Source organism: Dermacentor andersoni, chromosome 1, assembly GCF_023375885.2.
Source record: "Dermacentor andersoni chromosome 1, qqDerAnde1_hic_scaffold, whole genome shotgun sequence".
In the NCBI taxonomy this organism is placed as follows: Eukaryota; Metazoa; Arthropoda; class Arachnida; order Ixodida; family Ixodidae; genus Dermacentor; species Dermacentor andersoni.
This window is the reverse complement of record NC_092814.1, coordinates 389,512,298-389,539,349: the sequence shown is the minus strand read 5'-3', so window position 1 is coordinate 389,539,349 and position 27,052 is coordinate 389,512,298. Positions and strand designations below refer to the sequence as shown.

Here is a 27,052-nt window from a genome sequence, read left to right as displayed (position 1 = left end):
AAGTACGCCACTGTGATAGGGTAGGAACAGGCTGTTCGCGAAGTTATGCTGCTGAAGTTATGATTGAGTATTGGTGTTTGAAAGGCTTCGGTTTAATTCTGCGTAAACCTTTACTCTTGTGCAGCGCGACGGTCGGGTTTGGTCGAACTCAGGAGGAACGTGAACGCTCGCTTTGGCGGCACGAAATTTTGGGACAAAATTTGGAATTCCCAGTTGAGTGACTTGCATGGAAATTGTGATAGGAGGCCTGGTGGGTTAGCAGCTAATTCCGGGCGTTTGAACGCTGAGCGGTATTGTGTTGCCGGGTCGACTCTTCTGTGCCAGTTGTTGTAAGATGGTTGAAGGCATTCCGAGTACGCAGGGGTTGCAGAGAGCAAAGCCGTCATCTTGCTCGCCAGCCATTCTCTTCCTGCCCAGCGGTTGCCAGCACTGGCCAGGCGAGATTTTCCGGGCCATGGAGGAGCTGTTAAGAATGGCCGTACGGGGTGGCAACGTGCCAGCTTTCAGCCCGCTGCACGTGTTCCAAGCCCACCAGTCGGGGCGCCTTCCGAGAACTGCGGACGGCCGGCAGCCACGTGGCGCGCGATCAACTCCGGAAATTGGTACTTGGCCGAGCCACCCGGGACAAAGCAGTTCTACGAAGCCCTCTGACGTCGGCACTGAAAGCTGGGCGGTACCGAGAACTGCGGATGACCGGCGGCCACGTGGCGCGCGGTCAGCTCAGGAATGTGGTACTTGGCCGCACCACCCGAGACGGAGCACAGTTCTACGAAGCCCTCGGTCGTCGACTCCGGAGCCTTTGTGTGTATGGGTTCGCACCTGTGTGTTTGCGTGTGTTTGGGCGTAAACGCTAGTGCGGGGCGGCGGCAAGTTTACATTGCTTGGACGAACCTTCCCGACCATTCGTGCTCCGTCCACGACCGAACGATGACGTCGAACTATGACGTCAAGCGGAGAGCTTATAAGCAGCGTTTGCCGGCTGCTAGAGAGTGCTCGTGTCGTGATCGTTGTCGGGAGCTGAATGCTCTGTCATACTAGAAATGTACTAGTGAGCGGTGTGCTCGTAAACTGTTTGCTGTATGTTAGTTTTGCGGGCTCCATATGGGAGTCGCGCTAGTCTGCCAATGTATCCTGCTTAAACTGTTAATATGTAAATAAATCCTGTTCACCGAGTTCCTGTCTACGAACTTCATCTCCTTCAAATGGTGGCAGCGGCGAGATAGTCCGACGACTCCTACATCTGGTCGACAGCGGTAGGACCGTCCGAGGAATCTAATAACGGGCGCGGTATGTTGCAAAAGCCGCTTTCACGACGATAGATCGTTTTTTTTTATTATTATAAGGACTGATCCAACTGTAGGGCACATGTAACCGACAAACGGAAGTCTCAGCAGAGCACCTGAGATTATAATAAAGCAGGCGGCGCAGGATCTCCAGGGCACCCAAGGGACATTGGGGGGGATCAAAGCTCGAAGCAGAACGGTACGTAGGTTGGGGCCGCCGAGGCAGGTGTGTGCCAGGGAGTGTTCGCACGGTCAGCTCCCCTGGCACGCGCAGCAGTGCCTCGCAAGGTCGAGATACTTTAAAGGCACCTGCGCCCATGATCTTTCTTTTGCCTCGGTGCAGTGAGCACGATTAACGAGAATAATATAGAGGGCATCCGGTGCAGTCGCGAATGCGTCATGGCAAATGTAGCTCGCGTCGCCTGGCGTATGTAGTATCAGAGTTGGTTGTATGAACTTTATGCATAATACGCTTTGTTACGGTACCTTAACGGAATGGGTCTAGAGGACGGTGTTGGTACATTTTTTCGTACCGCCCTAATCTTATACCCCCCACTACAAACACACACACATACCCCCCTTTTTTTATGTATACATACAATTCCTTGCCATGACGGATCATAGCCTCCTTTATTTTTGAAAGATAGAGGAGGCTATGGACGGATTGACCAGTTCAAGTTGTCAACTTGTCAGTAACTGTCAGGAATCACTATAATAAACACAATTCCACGATCGGATTGCTTACTTTCATTTTTTGTTGTAACACTGAGGACTGCATAGAACTTTATTTTGTATATGTGAGAGAAGTATGTGGATATCACGAGCTTAAGCCAATGTGCGATACACAGACAAAGCAGCTGCTACAACATGAACTGCATTGAGGGACACACAACATATACGTAATTAAAGGTACAAAATATAGGGGGAAGCTTCAAAATACGCTCTGTAGCACTGCAAAGTATAACATATATTGCATGTGCACAATAAATGTTAAAAAAAAACAATGCATCAATGTCCCATTTGCCTTCAAGTTTATTATCAAGTTCAAGTTTACTGAAGTTTATTATGAGCATATGTACAACAGGAATCTACTGACACACCCGCAGTCAAGGTGGCTGTTCGAGGTGTGCTGGCTGCCTCAGTGTAAGAAAAAGAATTTGGGTGAATGTCGACATCAGTGCCACTGCTTCTTGCCTCTGACCTGTACGTGCCTCCGCGGCATCTTTGTGCACAAGTGTGCTGGCGTGGCGATGCGTAGGAGTCATCCGAGAGAAAGAGTATCGTTTACATGGAGAAGTGGCTGTTCACATTGCCTGTCGTTTTCCCTCAAATGTTTCCTTGGCGACTAGCGTGACACACCCGCAGTCAAGGTGGCTGTTCGAGGTGTGCTGGCTGCCTAAACGAAAGAAAAAGAAAGAAAGATGAATGTCGATACCAGTGCTATTGCTTCTTGCCTCTTACCTGTATTTGCCTCCACGGCCTCTTGGCTTGCGGAGTCTGTATGAGGGAGCTGCTGTGGCTAGGCGTAGGCATTGTCTAAGCAAAAAGAAAAGGCCATTCAAATGGGGAATTATGGAAATAAATGCAGTTATGTCTGCTTCTTGCACTCTTCTTGCCTAAAAGTTTTCAAACATAGTGTCTAGAACACACCAGCACTTTGACTGCTTCTGCTTTTTACCTGCAGGTGTTGCTGCGAGATCCTTAGTATGGCTGCGTGCAGCATTGTAACACTTGGTGGAGGCATTTGAAATGGTAGCCAAAAATATAAAGAATCATCCTTGTCTGCATGAATGCTTTCAACTTCTAAATGCAGTGGTAACTACCCCTATTAGTGCAAGGCCCCCCACATCTATGCGGCAAGTGCCATAGCTCGAAACTGAATTTTTCCTTTAGTGTTTCACAAGGCGTCTGATATGTCCACATTAGATGTTATGTGTTTGTTTTTATTTATCCCAGTGTGGAGAGAGCATCATTAAATTGTTTTTTTTTATTTTTGCGTGTCTTGTTTTTTGGTTTATTTCTGAATTTATCAAGCAGCAGTCTCATGATGCTAAAGTGACTTATGCAATGGCAATCAGCTTTTGTTTTGCAGAAAAACAATGCATTTCCTGACCCATTGTTTGACATCCCCTCACTCGCATAATTTTGCAGAGTATTCTACCTATATTGACTTGCTTGACCTCCACTAAAGAGTCTTGCATTTTCAAATACGACTCTTTCCTTAAGATCATTCGACACTTCTCATAATTTCTGTACCTTGGGCTTCTGATACTCTGCATTCACCATTTTTGCTTGTTTCTGACTAGAAATGTCTTCTTTAATTTACAGCTTAAATTTTACCTTTGGAACACACGGAAGGGCTTGCCATTGCATATCTGCATAAAAGGGAAACATGTTTCATTAAGCATTTGCAAAATCCAATTGAATATTGATGAATGCAGCTTGTAGTGTGATGTGACTGAATGAGCCATAAAAGTCTCTCATCTCACTTGGTAAATTAAAGCCCATATTAGTGTGATGTACAAGATACGTTACACTAACGTGGTGGGTTCTCTTGCTTATACAGCAAAATAATCGGTGCGCAAGAAAAAAAAATATTTTTGCATACCCCTTGTACACACTGATTAAAGGAAAATGAGCTGGAGCTGTCCACACGATGTACTTATTTTACCTGCGAGTATGGTCAACAAAAATGTGTCCCAGCTGCTTTGTGGTATTTGAGATTATGCCAGTATTGCATATGTGCCTGTTGTCTAAAATAATTGAATTTTGAAAACTCTCGCAGGGATTTGATGTGCATATGTGCAGTTTGTGGATACATGTTAAAGACTCAGCATCAAGTGCAAGTGAACGGTCACACAGGCCCGGAGTCGATCATGCAAATAGATTCGCTGCACAAATTTGTGAAGAGAAAAGATATTCCACATGAAATGGCATGCAAGGGAGTGTTGAAAATATTGCACACTTAATAAAACGCCTACGCTATTAATATGTGGGTTGATGCACTCGTTATGCAAAATGGAGGCGAGGCGTGCAGACAGGACACAAGAGTAGAGTATTTACAAGCAAACAACACGAGCGCCGCCCACTTCTCTACTCTTGTGTCCTGTCTGCACGCCTCACCTCTGTTTTGCATAATGAATCCTTACCAACTAGCTCAGCTTTCTGTCGTTCTAATTCTCGATGCACTCGATTTCGTCCGCATTAGGCACTCGCCTCTTGATTACTTCGTGGCACAGAAATACTCGGCATCAGGCTGTTTTTCTCCTGTGGCCTTTGTAGAAGCATGATTGTTCAAAGTGCAACAATTAAACAGATTCTTTGAGTTGCTTGTGGATTCGCCAGTACAATTCCGGTGCGCTGGTCCGCCTGTCCAGCAATTTCCTACTGAACGGAAACCTGCAAATAAAAACACCGCTCCGCATGTAGAAAAATGCTCTATTGTGACGCTTCTCAAACGATTGTGATGCACCACAAGAGCTGCCTACTCGCGTGATATTCTCAACAACGAGATGCATTCGTTTACTTACATGTGAAGGTACATGCCAGAGCACTTCGGGGCTTCGGTGGCACATAAGGCACGAATGTGCCACAGCGTCCGATGTTGACGCGCGATCGCATGTCAAACCTAAACTGTACGAAACTACCACGCTTCCAAAAAACAGATTCGAAACCGAAATTCACGTCATCCTTTATTGCATGAATGCGTACATCGTTATTTACATAAGTCACGGACTTAGCGATCGCTTTCTGTAAACTTAATATTAACGCACCACCTTCACAAAGCCATCAGGTATGCGTTTTTAGATGACAAAGCATAAGGTGACCTGTACTTGTTTTCAGCTCTTTCATTAGTAATTGCGCTGGCCACATTGACCAGTAGCAACAGCGAGCGTCTATTTGTCGTACAAAAATCCCTCACGTGACCTGATCCTAGGCGCCTAGGGACAACATCATATAGGGATTTTTGAGAAGGCGCGATGCTGGCGCCGAGCGACGCCGTGGCGTGTTCGTCCTCGGCGTGATCGTTCTCTGGACCGCGCGTTGTTCAACATTGCTCATGTAATCGTGCGTGCGTTGCTTGTGTGTTGGTTGTAGGTTCTGTGTTACTTGGCGCAAAGCCGTGAGTAGTGGCGGTGCGGCAATGCGGCTTTGGCCTCGATGAGCTCTGGCACTACAGAATCTGCGTTGTGTGACCCGTGCGTTCTTGAGGACCCGGCGGTGGTGACAATTGAAATGTCGAAGTGGCCTAGCGCCTCGACAGCGAAGTTCTGCGAACCGCGATGTGGCGTCGCCGTGTCCGACTTTGCTTAACGGACATCGAGGGATGTGCTGCTCGCTGCAAGTCATGTAAATGCAACTGCGTCGACCGCCCACTGTTCAGCGCTGAAAGTGTGTATGGTGTGCTGTGCTTGAAACGAGTGGTGCAGCCGTGCAGCGGGGGTGGCGGAGGAGCAGAGTGGCTTAGGGTTTGCGCGTTCACAGACATGTGCTCCCGTCTTAGTCTCATTAGCGGCTGTCCCGGGATTGTGGTATGCTAGCTCCTTGCCTAGTATGAAGTTTACGACGCTAACACACAGCATGTTCACGTTTTTCCGCGCTATATGTCGTTTGCTTGACGGCCGAGTTGAAAACGAGACATAGAGTGTTGTTTGCGTTTGTGTGTTGTAAATTACTTTCTATTGTGGAAGTTCTGGGAGTCTTATTACGCAAGGAGTGCGAACGTAAACAAACACATATGTGTGTCTGAAATTTTGAATTATCCATGATACCCTTTACGACTGATAAGTGGGCTACACGGCCTGTGTGAATCAGCTACCGTATGTTGCGACGCTCTTTCGTGTGGTATAATGATGCATGGTGCGCGTTTATTTCTGTACTGTTGTAAAAACCATTTGTTTATTCACTCAACACAAATGTACGGCTTCTTCGCCGCAGTACAGCTTAGTTACGCGGTGAAGCATACTAGAAGTGGGAGGGGGCCGCTATCAGCCAGCATAGTATGTCCATTTAGGTGACCTGAGAGGCGGCGGGTGCGCGAGTGTATAATTTAAGAACTCTTATGTCCAGTGACAGTGGAGATCATTAACTGTAGCACCAAAGTAGTGGACCACTACCAGAACAAAGGCATGTAGTATGCCAATCTCAATTCTTGTGCTTATGCCAGTCTTATTTTTTACAGCAATAGCTGCTATGGGCTAACTCCCCTGGTTGTTCTGATGTCTACTGGTGTTGTCACTGGAATTCCCGAATTTCTCGCTAGAATATTGCAAATAAAGTTCTCATTTTGCTGCGAGGATTCAAACATACGATCAAAAGTGTGGCAGTCCACAATTGTACATTTCAGCCACTCTGCTGAAGGTACAGTCGTGGTGAATACTGATCCCGGAGAGCGTGATCTAGCCAACAGGTGCCTAGATTGGCTAACACCTGCTCAATGTCTGCATACTGTATATAGAGCTGGCATCCACACCTTCAAGTTCTTACACATCACCTTCCCACTTGTGAAGGCAGTCCTATGTTAAGTTTTCTTCTTGCATGTGATGACAATGATTGGGTGCATCTGCTTCATTAATCTTCTTCTAGTGCTTGGCTTCTCAGATTTACTGGATGGAGCTGTTGGTGTCTTGTTTTCCTCAAGCAAAGCGCGAGACATAGCAATGCGTAGCCCAAATATAGATTTGAGAAAACCAAAACGAATTCAGCAGTAAGAAGCTAAAGGGTTTTTTTGGTGTAGATCAGTGGCTAAGTCCGGATATGAAAGAGGAGGAAGAAAAGCCGAGTCTTTCCACTTCAACACTGAGGCACAACTCCCACAAATAAATAGGACTCTTACTTATTTTACTTTTTTAAGGAGATTACCGACTTGCATTGGCAAGTGTTCACTTCAGCAAACACTGCATGAAGTAAGCTTCCTGTGCATATTTCACCAGCTACTGCATCATTGTTTCACATCATGAGTGAAACTGCAATTTTCTTTATGCCACAACTTGCCCAATTTTGTGTTTTGTAGTGGGATGTTAGCAGTGCTAATAAGGCACCTAAATACTCCATGAATAGTAATACAGAGAAAAAAAAGTAAGAAAGCAGTGGCTTTTTGTGCGTAGACTATGCATACACCTGGTGCTCTTATGGTCATTTTTTCCCTATCCGCTCAGCCATTCTAAACAAGAAAAGTTTATACACAATTAGTTTATACACAGACCACAACTAAACCACAGGTATCCTTGGTAAGCAAAGTATATTTATTCGGTGACATTTTCTGCAGCTCTGCTATTGAGCTTTCCTTCCTTCCTTCCTTTTCAGCTGTGCAGGTTCATTAAGAAGTGATGATACAGTTTGACAATTTTAATCATTGAAAGACTTGGCGAAACCTTTTTCGGGTTGTTTTTTCTTGGTTTCAGACTCTGCACATTGCATTTTAAGGCGTGTTTTCTGTGTTTGTTGCTTTTTCTTTATGGGTAGGGCATGTCAACATTTTTTACACCATTTCAAGTACGTGGTGCCATAGACTGTTCTTTGATGAAGTCTTGCCCTTTCATTCTGTACAATATGATGTCGGTTTTTTGTGTCCAAGGCCGTTTTACAGCGTGATTGTAGCATTTTGCCAAGTTTTGCCTCTGTCACCCAAGCTTGAAAGATTGCTACCCACTGGTGGTGGCATGACACATGTCACGTTTCTTTTTCAATAAAAGGAAGTCTGTCACTTATCCTGTGCACTGGTTGCCTTTTGTTTCTTTGAATTGCAATTTGTTGCCTATATTTGCTCTTTTGTTGCATCTCAGATTAGGAATGGCTATCATAATTGACATTTAACCATATTGCACACAATGTGGATGATATGTAATTGCAATATATGGCCACCATAAATATAATAGAAGTTAATAATTCAAGAATAGTGCCTTTGCATGGTGATGCAGCCATGAATTGTGGCTATAAGGTACCAGCGCTGCAGATAGCACTGCTTGTGCAGAATATAGTGCAGCTCTACTACTTTCAAACATCATTGTTTTTATCTGCATTTGTATAGTTCCAGTTTCTGTGAACAACACACATCTGGTGGAAGGGTGGCTTGCGGCTGCAGTTGGGTCCAATGAATAGCCAAATTTCTGCCCGTTTTCATGTTATTATGTTATGTTAGTATTAGTAACGGCAGTCGTTTTTATAGTAGCCTGTTTGCCCAGTGTAGAAGCCGCTGCAGGGTGTCAGGATCTCATACACATCTTCAGCTTTGCAGGGGACACAGCATCTGGCACATAGTTTGTCACAGGCCATGTATTCGGGGCAAGTTGAGTTCACTCACTAGTAAAGGGAGAACCAAGCTTGACGGATATGAAGTAAACCGCCTGTATACTCAGTGGCCTTCATTTCGTGTGACATATGTGGTTATAGCGACCATTGTTTTAAGCACTTCTTGTCTAGCAGCGGTCGTTTGCTTTTTGAAACACTCCGGATAGCTTTCAGCAAGCTGTACAGGAATAACACTGAAAAACCAGCAGATGTTAATTGTCGCACTTATCATGCGAAGCTTCATACAGTATGATGGGGGCGTAAATAAATGAGGGTGTTCCTCAAGGCCTTGTAGCACATGTTATGAGTTTGGAGCAACATGATGTATAGCACTTTTTTGATCGCATGCTATAGGTTTAGCAGGTGTGGCCATGGTTGAAGTGCAGTGCAAGGTCAAGAAAACAGATATCTATGAGCAGCACCCTGGTAAGGAGACTACTCTGGGAAAACTAGTGGGAAGCCTGTTGAACATCTGGTTGACCCACTTGCTGGCTCCACCAGGCAAAGTATGATAAAGAGAAAGAAGTCATCAACACATCAGAAGGTTTTTACATATAAACACTGTGCTAAGGTAATAACATGCCAACAAGTCTTAGTGCGCAGGCTATGCACGACCAACTACATATGCCTTCTGTTCGGATATTGCTCACTGTAACTAACAAGGATGGAGTGGACAAAAAAAGAACAGCAGCTCCATTAATTTAGTTTCACTGGTATCGACAGTGTTTTGTAAGCGTACATTGCCATACTCCCCAATGCCTTCTTGGGTGACATCAGCAAAGACCAGCTTGAGGCAAGGGGTAATAGACGTCTTTACAAGCTAAAAATGCATGAATGCATGGAGAGCACATTGTGTCCAAAAAGTAGGCACTTCACAGGGGCACTGGAGAAGGAACAGGTTATTAACAGTGGGCAAAGACAAGCTACTAAACACCCAACACTGCTTCCATGTAACGACCTCTGAAACAATCCCTCTTAAAGAGGAAATCATCTTTGTGTATCCATAAAGAGGGCAGATGGGCAAAGCCCCTTCAGTAATGCTGCCAGCTTCAAAAGCCTATTTTGCACATCCTGAATGCTTCCTTCTTAAGACTTTGCTGGGTGCAAGCATTCTATTGTCCAAAAGCTGTCATTGAGAGCACTGTTGGTTTGGTGGCAATAAACTTCAGAAGCAATTGCAACAAACCTCCCTTCCTAGTTGGCCTGGATGCTCACTGTGCTTATGAAGCAGCACCACGAGGCAAGCAAGGTGAATGGATGCCTCCAAGCCCTTGTTCGTTTATCACACTGTTCTGTTAGTAACAACCATGAGACTTGAAACCAACAAGCTCAAGCTCAGCACTCGCATGGTTACTGCGGAGGATTCATAAAAAGCACAAAAACAGAAAACTCAAGGGAAAGGATAAAGCACCATTTAACACTTAGTATTGCTACAGCCCACCCCCTTCTTTTACTTTGTCTGGTCGTGCTACATCTTTTTACTATATATAGGCATGAACTTAGGTGATGTTCCCAATCAGTGTCCAATAGTTATATACACTATGTGCTGGTTCAATGATCGAAACAATGCAATGGAAGCTTCAAGTAGAAAAGGTGCCTGGAAGAAAAAAAAAAAAAGCTGTGCTGCAACCATCTTGGCAACGTCTTGTCCCCTTAATAAAAATTGTGCTTTCATATCAACTTGAGCCCTCAAGTTTAGAGTAAAGTACCAGTGCGCTTATGAACAATGAATCAATTCTCAAAGAGCATGTGCAGTCCAGCCAAAAGCAGGGGCAAGAATCCGCATTGTGCTCCTGCATTGAAGGTGAATGACACGTACCATAATGGCGAATGTGCTTTAGTAAGCTTCATTGCAATATTATTTTTTGTAATGTACAAAGAATTGTCAATGAAGCTTACCACGAGCACAGATGCACTTGCAAATTATGTCACAATTGAAAGTAATGAGCACAGTGTAAACCTATGTGCCCTTTCCACTCTTAGTATGCTTTACTGCACGATGCTTATTTACACCCCTGTATTGCGCTGTAGCAAGCTACAAAAGAAATGTTGCATAATTAGGCTTGTTACGATTATCCTTCTCGCAATACACTATTATTTCGCGGTGAAGCCTAAGCAATGTACTGCGGTGAAGCATACTAAAAGTGAAAAGGGGCCACTGTCACTGGACATAATAAGACTTCTTTAATTATACACTCGCGCACCCGCCGCCTCTCAGGTCACCTAAGTGGACATACTATGCTGGCTGATAGCGGCCCCCTCCCACTTTTAGTATGCTTCACCGCGTAACTAAGCTGTACTGCGGCGAAGAAGCCGTACATTTGTATTGAGTGAATAAACAAATGGTTTTTACAACAGTAAGAAATAAACGCGACCATGCATCAGTCTACCACATGGAAGAGCGTCGCAATATACGGTAGCTGATTCACACAGGCCGTGTAGCCCACTTATCAGTTGTAAAGGGTATTATGGGTAATTCAAAATTTCTGACACACATATGTGTTTATCTTTACGTTCGCACTCCTTGCGTAATAAGACTCCCAGAACTTCCACAATAGAAAGTAATTTACAAAACACAAACGCAAAGAACACTATATGTCTCGTTTTCAACTCAGCCGTCATGCAAATGACATAGCGCGGAAAAACGTGAACATGCTGTGTGTTAGCGTCGTAAACTTCATACTAGGCAAGGAGCTAGCACACCACAATCCCGCGACAGCCGCTAATGAGACCAAGACGGGAGCACATGTCTGTGAACGCGCAAACCCTAAGCCACTCTGCTCCTCCGCCACCCCCGCTGCACGGCTGCACCACTCGTTTCAAGCACAGCACACCAAACACATTCAGCGCTGAACAGTGGGCGGTCGACGCAGTTGCATTCACATGACTTGCAGCGAGCAGCACATCCCTCGATGTCCGTTAAGCAAAGTCGGACACGGCGACGCCACATCGCGGTTCGCAGAACTTCGCTGCCGAGGCGCTAGGCCACTTCGATATTTCAATTGTCACCACCGCCGGGTTCTCAAGAAAGCACGGGTCACACAACGCAGATTCTGTAGTGCCAGAGCTCATCGAGGCCAAAGCCGCATTGCCGCACCGCCACTACTCACGGCTTTCCGCCAAGTAACACAGAACCTACGACCAACACACAAGCAACGCACGAACGATTACATGAGCAATGTTGAACAACGCGCGGTCCAGAGAACGATCACGCCGAGGACGAACACGCCACGGCGTCGCTCGGCGCCAGCATCGCGCCTTCTCAAAAATCCCTAAACGATGCTGTCCTTAGGCGCCTAGGATCAGGTCACGTGAGGGATTTTTGTACGACAAATAGACCCACGCCTCGCAGCACTCTCGCAAAATTTTTGCACACTCGGCCTCAGCGGGAGAGCGCCGTTCGGTCCACTCGTGGAGGGCCTCCGTGCTGCGTGCTGCGATCGGTAGCGATGCACATTTTTAAAACCTTATAAAAATTACAGGCTTTATGCGGAGCACTTAGATGCGCCAATTAATCATTGGTCAGAAGGATCGACCTACGTACTCTAACGACTCAGTACGTTTGTACAACATCGTCAAAGTTGTTTCAGGGTCCCTTTAATGTAACAGATATGAAATACTAACATTATCGTTTTGTTGTTAAATACACTACATCTAAAGTTATAGAATATTTTATTTAATGCTGCGTTTTAAAATCGATAATGACTGTAGGCGCCTACATTCACGTGCACGCAGAGGGCAAATCGCTGTGTTAATTGTGTGCCTGTGGCCGTGTAATAACGATTTGCTACCCCCCTCCCCCCCCCCTGATCACTCCATCGACCAGTTTTCTGCAGTACTGTATGAAACTCTACGCTTTGCATAACGTGAGAGATTCGGAAGCTACTCTGTGCAGTTTCGATTTCGAAATAGCCATAGTGTAGTAAGGGTGTACTCTACACTCAATCTAAGTGCAACCTGAGTGTAGTCACGTGGGTGGTTTTCGGGCAGCGCAGCGCTTGCGGCGCGCATGGCGCCGGCGCTCTCGGCGACGGTAGGAGCAATGAGGACGTACAGCGAGGGACCCCGCTTGCAAGCGCGCGGTCCCCGCTATTTGTCGGGCCTCGTTGTAGACACTACGGTCATGCCGGAAGCAGCTCGCAACTAGCCGCCGTCGGCTGAGAGAGCAGCCAGCCATCGTAGCATAAAAGACGGTGGCCCAAAATGTGAGTAGCGGCGTCGCTTTCTGCGGTGCGCCAACACGTGCAGCTATTTCCCCGCTATTTCTTTTACCATTCAATAACGAAGTACTTCGGCGAGGCTGTCGTGACTGCCACTCTTGTGGAACGCATAATATGTGTTAAGTGTTTTTCGAATCTAGCGTTCTGCAAGTGTTGAGGAACTGAGAACTGCTTACCTTCAGCTGGGGTCGACTGCGAACAATCAATCGCGAAATCGCAGTGTAAACTTGGACAACGTCCAAACGTAATTTATGTATAATAGATTTGTTAATTAGCTTCATTCTTCAAAGAGTCGCGTATAGTATAGTGTAAATGGAGATATCAATTATGCATGTAACGTCACAGCATTACAAGGAACCGCCGGTTCAATGCGCGATCGCCGGCAGTGAGGCCACGTGACAATAGTCGACCCCGCCCCCCTCCCCCTCATCCTATACCTTTTGGAGCTCGAGACTCGTCTTTCTCTTGTTCTGCTGCTACCTTCTTGTTTGTTTAAATTTGATCACAGCAGTGTTCACTGAGCCGTATCAGTGCGTTGATGTTTTACTTGTGTGGCAAAGCAAGCAGTGGAAGCTCCACTACATGCTTTGAACAGTAGTTCACATTACGTATTGCACTGATGTAATTGCTTCGTGTAGACACCCAGCAGTGGGCTGGTGTGCATTGGAGCAGCGCCGCTGGTGGCAGTTGCTCACAGCACCCTGGTAGTCACTTTGCTCTAGAGTGCTTTAGCACCATAGCTGTTTTCTGAATTGTTACTAATTGTCTCCGGAGCAGGGATGCGAGCTAGGTGAAGCATGCACTGTTGCATATTCTACCTTCCAGCATTTCTAAAAGTGGGAGAAGAGCCTTGAACTTAGTACAAGAGCTGTGCTGCTAGGAAAACTCCTTGGCGACTTGTGCTTGATGCAAAAATCAGGTGCATGTGTGGTATGTTTTGTGCTTGGTCTCCTCTACAGCGAAAGAAGGTAGGCGCTGCTCCACTTGCATCCTTGAAGAACAGATTAAGAGCCAGCCACTGCATGGCAAATGCATTGAAGTGCAGCATGTGCATTGTCCTCATGATTCTAGCAGCAAATGTAGTACTCATATTTACTGCGAACAGCAGTGTAGAAAATGGGCCGATCCTAATCGTTTGTTGTGCTTCAGATCAGACACTGCACGACATGACATAAAACCTGTCGTGGTGGCTTAGCAGGTACAGTGTTGCGCTGCTAACCACGAGAACGCGGGATCAAATCGCGGCCATGGCGGCCGCATTTCGATGGAGGCGAAATGCAAGAACACCCATGTTCTGTGCATTGGGGCAGAATCCATCCATCCACAACATGACATCAACATTGTGTCAGAGTAGAAATGCGATTAATAAATATATAATCATAATGGGGCAGTTTTATTTTAATCATTCCGTTCCAAAGTATTCTTTCAATAGTCCTTAGTTAAATTCAGAAAGGAATTGCAAAGACCATCATGTGTGAATAAAAGTTATCCTACCTCCGAATTCAGAAGAGAAGCAGATGAAAAGAAAGGCATTTGCATTTGTCCAGTGGCACTTTATGCTGCTACCAATGAGAGCAGCATTTTCGTGAACCTTCACACCGAAAGCTCGCATGTCAAGGTGGCCGCCTTGTTGCCATAGCCACTGGCGTAGCCAGAAATTTCGTTTGGGGGGTGGGGCTCACGTTGCAGCTCGGCCTCCTCGTTATGGAATTTGTTGAGGGATCAAATATATGAATAATAACTGCATTGGATTGCCAAATATGCTGCAAACAAACTTGAACGCTATGCACTGTGAAGACAAGTAAAATATGTATTTCATGAAGGGATATACGCCTCGTGCACCGCCTATAGAGGCGCCACTGAAAGCCACCTAGCGGATGCTTCCAACAGTACACGCGGGAGCAGTAGCAGACGACAACCCTTTGCAGCAAGGATGGCTGAAGTTCGCGGCTGCGATTTCTCGTTTGTTCGGGTGCCAGGCTGCTTCTTCTGCAGTGACAGCCGTAGGGAAGATGCTGACCTCTGTGCGAGCGGGTATGAACACGATGTTACCAGTGTTTGAGACAACATGGTCCACATACGTACAAGGTGTGTCCTGCAGAGAAACGCCATGAACCCCATTTACATGACGTGGAACTCATGTTCACTAGCCGATAAATTTTGTTGAGTGATGCGATCTCTCGATGGTTTTCTTTATTCTACCCTTGCCGCAATGCTGCTTCTGTACCTGAATAATAAGCACCTGTCGTTAGTCCAGACTTATATCAAACAAATCCGCACGGTGCAATCTCTGCATATGCCATTGTGATTTTTCTGCCGATGAATACATGTGACATCGCCGAATAAGTGCAGTCGAAGTCGCCTCAAGAAGAGTAAGTGCCAATTTATTGATGGAAACTCGTACACTAGCCAACGAAGTCACCAAACACACGGGTTAATAAAAGCGCGTGTTAGTGCTGTACCGCCGATGCAGTTCTGCTGCATACGCCGATGAACTACCGTTCCCGCTGCAGTTTGTACAATTTTAAATTCCCCAACGGAGCTGCTTGGAAACGTACAAAGCTAAATACTGACTAACTTTTCAGTACTTTTTTATATTACTAGAGAGAGGTGCCGCATGATATATTGAAAGGCAGAGCAGCGCCAGTCAAAGTAGATGAACGCTGGCGGCAAGGCCCGGTTTAGTCGTCTGCAGCGTAAGTATAAGAAAGAATTCAGTTGAGTACAAAACTCACATGCAAGAAGGGGCTACGTTGTGAAACAAACAAATCACTCGGCGTATTAAGTTTGCTCAGGCGGCATCGAGGTGTGATGACTTTCCAAACGGGACGCGAACTTTTCAGTGGGAAATGGAACAAAAATATCATATGCAGCAGCTATTAGCAATTCTCGTCCTGAACTACCTATTTTCTAAACACATTTCCAAAAACGCAAACAATATCTAAGATGCCCTCGGGTGAAAAGAATAAAGCTGTTAAAGAAGTACTTCGTTGGTATCATTCCGATAAGAGACAGCGTGATTTATACCTTTTACAAAGAAGGCAGGGTGAAAACTTCGCAGCTCAAAAGAATCGACAAGGGTTATGAATGGAGCAACTAGCAACAGTTAAACATGTGCAAAGCCACGCATAAAATAGATGTAAAAACATGAAGTGCGCGACAGCTGGTGCGAGAATTTACCGGACCACATAAAACCAACAATTTCAGTTCTTGCAAACTTCAGTAGCTTTAACATACAACGCAATGCACTCGTGCAGTCGTGCTGCCTAGCTAGCGCAACGTGGTAAAGAAGCGGAAAACAATATAAGTGGCAAACAGCATTTCGAACTTTAGCGAAATACCTTTAAACCTCATGCTGCACTACAGACGAACTTCGTTGCTCACGCGTCTAACTGTGATCGAGGGGAAAAAAACACCGACGAGACAAAAATAAGGATGAGAACAAGAAATTTCCCTTCGAAGCGACGATCCATTTTTGTTACCATTGCTCCCGCTGATGAGGCTTTGCCGGGAATGATTAGAACCGTATCGCCGGCACATTTTCACCGATATTTGAGCCCCCCACCCTGCAACAATTCTTCTTCGACATTCCCTGAAGCTTTGGCCACCCCACACGTGCGAATGGTGTTGCCTTTCTTGCTCTGAAAACGTGAATAAGACAGAGAAGCACGATCAACGACACAAGAAACTATGGCGCGCGCCAGGCTCCTCTCCCACGTGTTCTGCGCAAGGCCGCCACCAGTGGCGCGTCCGTCGGCGTGCACGGCGCGTATACTCATATGTCTCAAACATTGCACCCGAAATAACTGATACCAATGCTTCCATGTTTTTTTTGCCTATTTAATAAGTAAAGGAAATATCACATGAACATTAGAACTATATCAGTTCGAAACCAGCAAAGCAGTGCATGCCGCTGATATGAAAAATGTAAAGCCCATGAAATCAGTGTGTAGAGGGCAAATATTTTAAGGAAACTTTGTCATTCAAGAACCTTGTTTACATATTTGTACAAATGCAACGACCAGGGAAATATCTAAATGACGCTTTTATTTTCACTTTCATTTGACTCGCCCTCGTACATTAGAAAGGCGAAGATACGATGAAATATACAAATGCGAAGATAGAGCTTGATGAAGGGCAAGAAAGTGTCACTGGAAACAAAGTTCATTGCACGTATACACAAAACCTCGCAGCAAGATATTTAAACATACGTAAAAGTCTCCAATAAATCTACGTATCTAAGAAAAAGTCACCGTGTATAATGCGTCAAACAAGGCAAATAAACATGTTGCACAATCACAAATTCGAAGATCACAGAATCCTAAGGCTCGCCCCCTCCCTTCCCTCTGTTCCCTCTGAAGTATCCCGCGCGACGGAAGGTGGCATGCATCCTCCCCGCTTTTCTCCCTTGTGCACTCAAGGCTGAGCCACCATCGTCGGCTTACCTGTTCCACCCGCCGCCCACTACGCTTTCACTCGCACTTTCAACATGCGGCGTTCGTTCATGATGTTAGCGCCCTTGGACTTCATACGGAACATGAGGGTGACGGCGACAGCAGGAAGGCGTTGAGTGGCCATATAATTGCTATTGCAATAATATAATAAGAATATCCAACAATTGAAACATCCCGCGGCTCATCACTTTCCTCAAAAGAAGTAACAAAATCGAACTTTCACCATGCGACAATTCGTTGCGCCACACCAATGTCTTTTTTTTTTCCTTTTGTGTGGCGGTGGCACTGAAATGGAAAAACCTCAGCAAGGAAAGCATGTTGGCCACAATCGAATGCCTACTTGGGGCACTTAATGTGGCTACCGAAAGAATATTGAAGAAAACCTGAGGTGCTTGGTGCACAGAGAACCATACGCATACTGCTCGGTATCCGGCACCAGCGAGACGACTTTTCGGAGAGGTTGCACTCAAGCGAGCGCGTTGCAATCCGTTGAGTCCCCACAGTGATGGCGGCGAGCGACCATTGTTTCTATTTCTCGTCTGCTAGCCAGAAAGAGTCTAAAACTCTGCCAGGTGAAAATCCACTCGGCCAGAGAAACACCTATGCGCTTTGGCTGGCTCTGGCAGCCTGTGGGTAGCGAGAACAAGAAAATTGAAGTCTCAATGTGTCCTCGCGAACAAAAGTCAAACTACAAAAAAAAATATGAAGAACGTAGTTACCTTTGCTGGTTTTAATGTTTTGACATGGATGCTTTGGCACAGGTGAAAAAAATGTTGATATTCTTTTTTGTGACACGACGGCACAAATGAACGACCACAGCGCTTCGTCTCATTAGACGGCTGCGTGCTTTGTCAACTTGTCTGATAGTGTGTTGATTTCGCTTGTCTCGTTGCATGGTCCAATGTACGACTTTAGAAAACTCAATGCACCTTTGGTGTCAAATCATTATAACAACATTAAACCTGCAAAGTTCTGGAATTGAAAATCTAAAGCACGACTTTGGAAATGTCGTGCTTTAGATTCCACATCAAATGTTTGAGAACCTTATACCCATAAAGTTTCGGAATTAAAATCCACGCATTCCGTAGGTTGCGCGGCCTCCTTGAGATGCCGCAACGAGCCTGCTCGCCATCAAAACGCCCTTGAAACTGTTTTTCGTGGAGCTCCTGGCGTTATGTGACTCCTGGTGCATGGGCGTTGCCACGAAATCGAGCCCGAGTTTGCAATGTTTGCACTGAAATGTCTGTCTTTTTGAGCATGAAAAAGACATTCTAGACAAAATCCAGAATGATTTCTGGCACCAGGGTTGTTTAGGTTGGCGGTACATGACAGCACGAAAAAATTTCAGGGGGCCCCCTCCACCCCCTGGCTATGCCTCTGGCTGTAACCAGAGCGTGTGGTTTTTGATGGTGTCATTTTTGGCTGCACATACCAGTGGTACTGATGGCACATTCGGGTCTAGCGAGAGCTCTGATTAATACACCGATTTCATCTTGCACCTCTGTGAGGATAAAAGGAAGGACAGCTGCTGGAAAAGCAAGCTGGGTCATGTCACCCTTAGGTTGCAGAATTCTTAAGGAAGACAAAAAATGGGGTGTGGGAAGAAGGAGAGGAATTGTCCTGAGATAAATTTCAAGTGGTTGGCCCTTATAACTGCTCCATGTCATGATTTCACCCGTTGAATATGTTAACATTTATTTTTGTATTTGCTACCTGCATAAAAATGTTGTAAAAATTCATCGTATTGCTTTCTTGCATTTGGTTGATGAGTATCAAGTAAAGATGGGCAGACTGCACACCAAACCACTCGCAACAAACATCTACTCCATATCCACTGCCACAAATCACCGCCACGTGCTGCTGCAAGAACTATGCATTTGTAGCCAGATTAAATATTCTGATGTCACTGCTGTTATGACAGCTGAGGCATCGCCGCAACCTGTGCTTTGCTAAGAGTGAATGGAAAATACATTCTTATGCTTTATTAAGGCACCACACCAGATGAGCAAATGTTAGTGAAAAGGGGAAGTGCCTGGAAAGATGTGCAGTGCTTGAAACGGATTTTCTCTTATAGTGAAGAACTCGACAAGAACCTATCTGGCAAGGGAGAAACACGGTCAAATAAAATAAAAATAAGGTGACTAAAATTTGACATTTCAAGGCGCGTACTGATCTCTTATTCGCAATCTTTCACAGGAATGGGCTGTAAAACATGAAGCTTTAGTCATTTTATTTTCACATTTTGGCAATAGTTTATTTTATTTCACCAGGTTTTCTTCTGTGCTGTTTTGATTCATTTGAGTTAAAGCACTTGCACAGCAGTTTAATGTCTGCTTGAGCAGTATAAAATGCTCTTTCGAGTGTACTGCGTTTTCATGCACTACTGATGGCAGTAGCCAGCCTTCAGTGTGTCCACCTTGTCTTTTGCCCACACCTGCAGTGCCGGTGATGCTGCAGGTGACTCCTCGAGTCAGCTTCCCAATGAATGACGCACCGCGCCGGAGCAAAATCATCATCGCATCAGCTGGCATTGGCATCATTCTGCTTGGGGTGCTCACCAGGCAAGTGCTTTGATGGCAAATTTTGTTTTTTTACATAGGGGGATAGTGGTAAGTAGTGTAACATCAGTTCTCATCCTTCCTGTGGTTGCACCAGATCTCGTTAACCAATACACGCGTCTCGCCCAGACCGTGTCCGGTCGCCGCCTCTTAGGCCGGTTACATATTAAACATGACCACCATACGATGGAAAGGGTTCGAGTGCTTGAACTGTGGAGACGTGCCCTCTACGTTCGACCCCTTCCAACTAAGATGAACAAGGAGGACCATACTGGCCGGCGCCAGGCACGGGCAGATGCCCTGCACCGCCACTATGGCTCTAAGAAACGCGTCTTCTACGTCGATATTGCAGGCCCCAACCACTCCAGGGGTGGATGGTACATGGCTGCAATCATACACGAGGAAAGACAAGTGGACGGCCTCTTGTTCAAAGCACCCAGCTCAGCGCATGCGGAGGAGGTGGCGATCGCCCTTGCAGCCTCCCATCCCAACTCTAAATTCATCCTCACAGACTCCCGTGGCGCCTGTCGTAATTTTCAATTCGGATGGATCACTCCTCTCGGTGACAAAATTCTTCGCCGCAGTATTCGCGACTGCGATCCAACTGATCGCTCAATCATATGGGTCACCGGCCACCAAGGCATGCCAGGTAACGAAGCCGCTCATGAGGCAGCCCATGCACTCACTTACCGGGCACCAGGCATCACTTGGGAGGACCTTGACCCAGATCACAGCACTCTTCTTTCTTTTAAAGAGATTACTGAGCACTATCGTGCCGAACACCGCTGTTACCTGGTTCCTATGAAGGGACTGGGTAAAGTTGGCGAACGAACTCTCCTTAGGCTCTTTACAAACACCCTGCTGTGCCCGGCAGTTCTCAAGCACTTTGATCCTTCTTTTGACGACCTCTGCTCATTCTGTGGGGAGGTGGCCAACACCTTCCACATGGTTTTGGCATGCAGGCAAAATCGTTCTCTCCCCCCAATCGCCCCTTCCCCTTGCCGAGAGCACTGGGAGGTGGCCCTGCTCGGCTGCCAGGAACTAGAGGCCCAACAAGCCCTAGTTCGGCGGACCTGCGCAGCGATCAAGACCAACGGGGTGCCGGAATGAGAGACTCCACCCAGTATTGCAAGGGGCGCGACCCACTAGAGGTCACTAGAGGTCTCTCCCTGAGCGCCTCTCTGTATATATAGCCCAATAAATGCTTTTCACCACCACCACCATTCTTGATTCATCAATTTTGGGGGTACTTTCATTTCCGAGTGACACACTGAGAAGCTTATTCGGTGTTTCAACTACTGAAAACTGTTTGCAGCTTCATATGTGCATTCGGGTGTATGTCAAACATATTGTTGTTTTAGTCCTTACAACTCCTTTGTCAGCCTGAGTGCGAGTCGGGCCTTGACATCTGATTGCACTCTAGGTACTGTGGCAAACAACACTTTTGTGCACTTTTGAGATGCAAAACAAGTGCATCCCATCTCACTGTTATGCTTGCTATGTGTGCTTTGTCGTTATTTATTGTCAACTTTCTCGTGCTAATTTTCCATCTGGCTTCAGTTAACCTTTCCAGATGCCGCTTGCCATTTCCAGATCATTTTTTTCCCCACCATAAGCTTCCTAAGTAAAATTTAGGTCTTAGTGCAACTAAAGAAATCAGTGGCAAACAAGAAGCTACCATTGTTCATTTTTTACAGGTATGTACACAGTTGTGTACATAGCTTCACGGTGGTCACAAAATTCAACCATGCGTCTCAAACATGGAAACTGTAAAAGCAGTTCTGGTATTTTGTCAGGCAGCTCCTCAATCGGTCTGTGCAGCTCTCTAATTTACGGTTAGGCAGCCCTGAGCTGGCACTGCTTCTAGCAGGATCACGAGCTTCTGGTCACGGTCTTCTTCGGAAGTCACATTCTCGTTTGCATGTTTTGTTTAGACACTGTAAGTATTTGTCACTTCAAGGTGAATTGTCGATGAAAGTATTTGTCAATAAGTATTTGTCACTTCATGACGTCATTTCAGATGAACTTAGACAAGTAGTACAGCCCAAAAATTTCACAGCATTTGGGTGTTGTCTATGTTCAGGAGGCTTGAGGTTGGGGCAGAAAAGACAATTTTCTGCAGTACCAGAGATACCTGTATGTCTTGTCGATTCTCTTCATCCATGTCTTCAATGCAAGCGGAACTGACAAACTCCAGCAATATCCTCATCAATTGACTTGACGTCTGAGATGTTTTTGATGCATTTTCATGTGAAGCTTGTGTGCACATAGCTTGTTGACATCGTCGAGTTCATGAAACAATGAAGAAGGCAGCGCAGCAAACTCATATCCAAGCAGTTCACTAGCTGGCCGAATCTAGCACTGCTGCATGTGCGTGCCGCTTTACGTAGTGCGTTCCGAACATGTCCAGCATGACACTTTGTACATGTTTGTGAACATACTCTGGCACTGAGTGTACATTCGGGGAGTACAAGTGTTGTAATTTGATCTTGAGACGTTCACATGATCATTATATCAGCGGGTAATTTTTTGAAAGCCATAGACAGTGCCAAAGATGGAGAAAAAAAGTCGCAGTGCCCGAAAGGCAAAGCATTGATTGCGATAGCAAATTATCAGGCAGCTATACGGAGTGACGTTAGCAGTCTTATCGGCCGCATAAACTCTTGTCCGTGTGAGTGGCAGCAGAGGCGAGCGAATGTGCTGCGTCTCACTTTAACGTGAACTGTGCACGTGTGACCACGGCATGCACGAAGCCATCGGCTATTACTTCCTGCTTTTTGCATCCACCGCCAACGAGTAGAATAAGAGATGTGCAACCACCCCTTTCTCGTCCCTTGCAGCGATGCAGCGGAGAAGACTCCGCTGCATCGAGCCACCATCCTTCCCGGCTCACCCTCGCTCACTTGCCTTTGCACCCACAGCATACGGCATGTGATTGCAATCTTATCACACTTCGACTTTATACAGAACCCTCACAGCGACAACAACAGCAGAAATTCGCCTGGAGTGTCGTTACAATTACTATAGCGATAAAATTGGAAAGATAGCTTATCTGATGATGCCGAACCGTGTGCTGCCATGCTGAATATTGTCTATATTAGTTTTTTTTCCCCATTCACTGTATGGTACGCAGTAAGCCCCGCAGTTACAAAATAGGAAGAGCAGAGAATTTTGCTGGAACTATGAAATTGGCAGCATCTGTAACACGCTCGAAGGGAAAGGTGCAAGTTCTCAATGTATACACTTGTGTGCATACCGTCAGAAAGGGTTACAGTGACATGCTGCGTAACATGCTGGATGCTATGTGCTTTTACGAACTGTACTTCATTTGTTCAGTATAGCACATGGCTAAGCAAAATGGAAGGCAAAGCTTGGCTGTCATGATCAAACTTTACTTGTTGTCTTGGCTCGGTTGCAGATAAGTTTGCTAGTGTTGGTGCTATATATGTGCTTGTTATTTTGCATTGTGTCATCTGATCAGATCTGAAGAACAATAGAGGGTTACATTTGTCTTTCACTTTTCAGGTACCTCAGGAGACGTTTTGTTGACTTCAAAAGTGCCGTTGTCAATGGAGGCGAGTGAGGCTCATTTTATTGCTTTTAGCATCATTAGCGCTGAGTAATTACAAAGTGTGTACGCTATGTGGCCTCTGCCGTGGTGTGCTTGTGGTAATGTTTTAGTGTTCACATTTTGCTAGACTAGTGCACAACTTTCCTCACTGACAGGATCGTGGTTGTTTTCTGTTATACCGCAAACTCCTCATGGTGCTATCTTCATTTTCCCGTTTCTTCATCATAGTTTGTGTGCTGTAACATAGATTGAGCAGCACATGGTGGCAGAACATGACAGTGTTCGTGAACAGCAGTGAGCAGTTGCTGCTGCACCTTACGAAATGGAAACTGGGCTAGACTTGTGTCACATGTTCAACCAATACTTGACTGCAATTTTGTTTATGCAGAATTGCAAAATAACATTCAGGACTACGGGCGACACATGTGCGAATTGAAGGCACTGAAAATTAATGTGTGGTTTTTGTACTTTTGCCAAAGTTGATGTTTGCACAGTACAGCTAACTCATATTTCTTTGCCTTCTATCTCTTGTGTACTAGGTCTTTTGGTGCCAACTGTAGGTGACGATCAAAAATAAGGGATTTGATGATTGTGATCAATAATTAGAATTCCTCCAATTCACGTTGTAGTTAGCTTTAGGGACATGTAATTGCAGGACTGAAGTCTGCCACGGCATCAGCTGCAGTCGGTCAGAATAGCCATGTGCACTCAGAGGTCTTACTCTATGTGCCTTGTATTGAGAAATAGAGACTTGGAATGCACAATGAAGTGCATCCTTATTACTGTTCCAGTCAGCATGTTTCCATAGTGCCGAAATATGCAATTTCATATTGTGTTGCCTATTATAATAATCAGGAGACGGTCGTCAAACCCTTGTTATACAATGATGGTTGTTCTTGCAGTTTAGTTTTTTTATTGCTTATTCAGATAAAACAGGCAAATCCATTGCAGTCACTGGGTTGAACTGGCAACACCTACAAAAATTCGACTGGGTTGATTGAAAACCAGACAAGTGGCTAAGCTATAAACAGCACAAATAACTAAAGAGGACTAGCGATAAACTTGACACTTTTCTTTTTATGTTTCTAATAATGTAACATTTATCAGAAGAGGGGAAAAAAAGAAAGAAGAAGAAGTTAAGCTGGAAAAATTACCAATAGGTTGACTGACACCAACCAAAGGGCATTGCTAAGTGAGTAACTGAGAGATAAGCCAAACTACTAGGTGTAAAATCAGCAGGCTTAACAGGTGAGAAATGCAGTGTCTGCAACAGCAACAAAAAAGAATTAAGGTAGAGACGGAAAAATAAAGCTGTAACCTTGAAGGCAAGGACTAGCCTTCAACCACAAAAGACGCAGTAAAGCACAGAGCACTTACATTTGCCGACACCCAAAAAGCTAACGTGCATTTTTGCCACATAGTGAAACATGAGGCACCCTCCTGTGCTTTCCATTAGATTCGCCAACGAAAAAAAACAAATTTTTTTTAAATGGTGGTGTTGTAGATGGGCCTGTCATCTAGTATCTTGAAAAAAACTAGCGCATGAAGACTGCAGCTATTCTTAATCGACAAGTTACCTTGTTATGGAAGCAAGCATATTTTTAGGACAGCAATCCTGAAAACTTCTTTCTTGCAGAAATAAAGCATGTGGCATGGCAGCAGCAATTTGAACAAGGCAGGGTTTCTCAGAAAGATGGAGGCATGACTAACAGTGGTTAAATGAGTTTCTGCAGCCAATGTTTCAACAAATGGACTTCAGCCTGACATCCCCATGTGGAAACATTCGCTGCTGCAGATGGCATCCCCCTTGTTCAACCACTGTTCATGGCAGCTGCGAGAAATAACAGCACTTTCAGCACTCATCAAGCAGAATGGTGCAGTTTACAATTGGCCCATACTTATAGTGCAACATCAGCCGGTGGTCATTGTGGCAGTTTGACAACTTGCAGCATGTGTCATGCAGTCTTACTACGCAGGCCGGTAATCCTGAAAATGCTCCAACATTTATGTTGTAACAGAGGCTGTGTGCACGTCTCATGCATGGGCATAATGCTGATAGCAATGATAGAAAGAAACTGTAAAAAAACGCAGATCATACTTTACAGTACAATAGCCCTAAGGGAATCTAGTAAGAGGCATTAGTGGCCACATTCAGTCAACAACTGGGCATGCTTCTTGACAAAGCATTTCGGAAAATGAAAACACTGCCTTAACCTTGCAGCACCCTTTTATTTGACCGAGTGAACACATTGGCACCTGTTTGGTATCATGCGTTTCTGTTTTACTTACTTTCTTGGAGCACTTGAAACTAGAGTGTAGGCCACATTGATGTTGCGTTCAACCAACAAGCTTTCCGATGCTTGTATGCATGACTCTTGCAAAGCTAATTTGAAGAAAGACAGCTTTTTCACACTTTATCCATTCTTTACTTTACTCTACATAGCAACTCAAAAGGCTGGATGCAGTCTCAGTATCTAGAAACTGAATTGCATTATGACGACTATTTTATCCGAGTCGAGTTGAATAGCACTGTAGCATACTTTTACCTACTACTACTTCAGGAGAGTAGAATTTTGGGCCAGCTGGCGATGCATATTTGACTACAGTGAAGCATGACAGTGCTGGTCCCATCTGTTTTGCTTCACTGCAGTAAAAAATAAAAACTGCCGCTAATTTCTATAATTTCCAGTGTGCAACTTGCATGTTTGTGTAAGCCATACCCTACCTGTAAAAGGGCAACCACGGCGATTTTTTGACCATGCCAGGATAATGCCAGTTTCACGTTCCCGACACCCTCCTGTCATGCATCTGATAATAGAATTTCTCTGGAATTATGAAATAATTTTAAATTATGAAGTCTGGACCTGGCCAAGCAGTCGAACGCATCCTTTGGTAGGATGTCAATTGTGGTATACGCCAGCTCGGCAGGCATGCAAGGCGTGCCGGTCCCACCAGCATGAAGAACGAAAGCAGCGAAGTGCAGACACTCAGCTAATTTGTGACCACACGGGACCATTGGTGCAATGTCTTTGGGTGACAATGTCAGTTGCACCAGCTCTTCAGAGCTGACAGCAATGGCAGCTGCGATTCCGATGAATTCAGTAGCCATGAATCGCCTTTCGCATTCTACTCACAGCCACTAGAGCCCAAAGCACCGACTGGTGCATTTGTTTACACAGGCAGGTGCAGTGACCTCTTGTCATTTCCTTGAAGTATAATGAAAGCTGTGCATTGGGGACGTCAAATAATGTCAGAGCATAGCAAAACACTCAGATTTTGCACCTGTAAGCACCATTGCAGAGTTGCGCTGGTATGAACGACCAGACACCTTCGTAAAAAGCGAGTGGGAGAACATTGTTATTATACTGCCTACCTATCATTATGCGCACTCTTCTCATGCGCACAATTTATGTGTTCCATAAAATAGACAGCTTAAGACTATGCATGTATGATTGCTTATTTAGAGAACATGTAGTTTGTAGTTTTAGAGAACCGGGACGAATAAACACCAATGCCAGTACTGACCATTGGCTGCTGAACAATTCGGCTGCTGTATCGAAGGTGTGTCTGCTTGTTGCCCATTTGGGATAAGAGGCAAATAGTGCACATTGGAAGTTAAATAATGGGTCACCGTAGCATTAGGTACAAATACACGTATGTGCAACTGTGAGCAAAA

At 45.3% G+C, this 27,052-nt stretch overlaps 1 protein-coding gene and 1 long non-coding RNA gene across 15 annotated transcripts in view; one reads left to right on the top strand and one right to left on the bottom strand.

Moving 5' to 3' along the window:
- Positions 1-2,297: 2,297 nt before the first annotated feature.
- On the bottom strand, positions 2,298-5,284 carry LOC129381825 (uncharacterized). Its single transcript, XR_008609959.2, has 2 exons — positions 2,745-5,284; positions 2,298-2,679 (listed from the first exon to the last, which is right to left on the bottom strand). It is a non-coding gene; the product is annotated as an uncharacterized lncRNA (long non-coding RNA).
- Positions 5,285-12,552: 7,268 nt separating this feature from the next.
- Positions 12,553-27,052, top strand: part of Miga (mitoguardin) — a 258,548-nt gene continuing 244,048 nt past the window's right edge. For 5 of the 14 annotated variants that reach the window (XR_008609941.2, XR_008609943.1, XR_008609942.1 and 2 more), the window contains exons 1-3: positions 12,553-12,778; positions 19,688-19,808; positions 23,331-23,380. Coding sequence is in view for 10 of the 14 variants with exons in the window: in XM_055064981.2 (XP_054920956.1) it covers positions 19,696-19,808; positions 23,331-23,380 (163 nt within the window). In the remaining 4 variants the exon portion in view is untranslated. Of the gene's footprint in view, positions 12,779-19,321; positions 19,385-19,687; positions 19,809-23,330; positions 23,385-27,052 lie in introns of those variants that run through there. The other 9 variants (XM_055064980.2, XM_055064979.2, XM_055064977.2 and 6 more) reach the window with 7 other exon arrangements.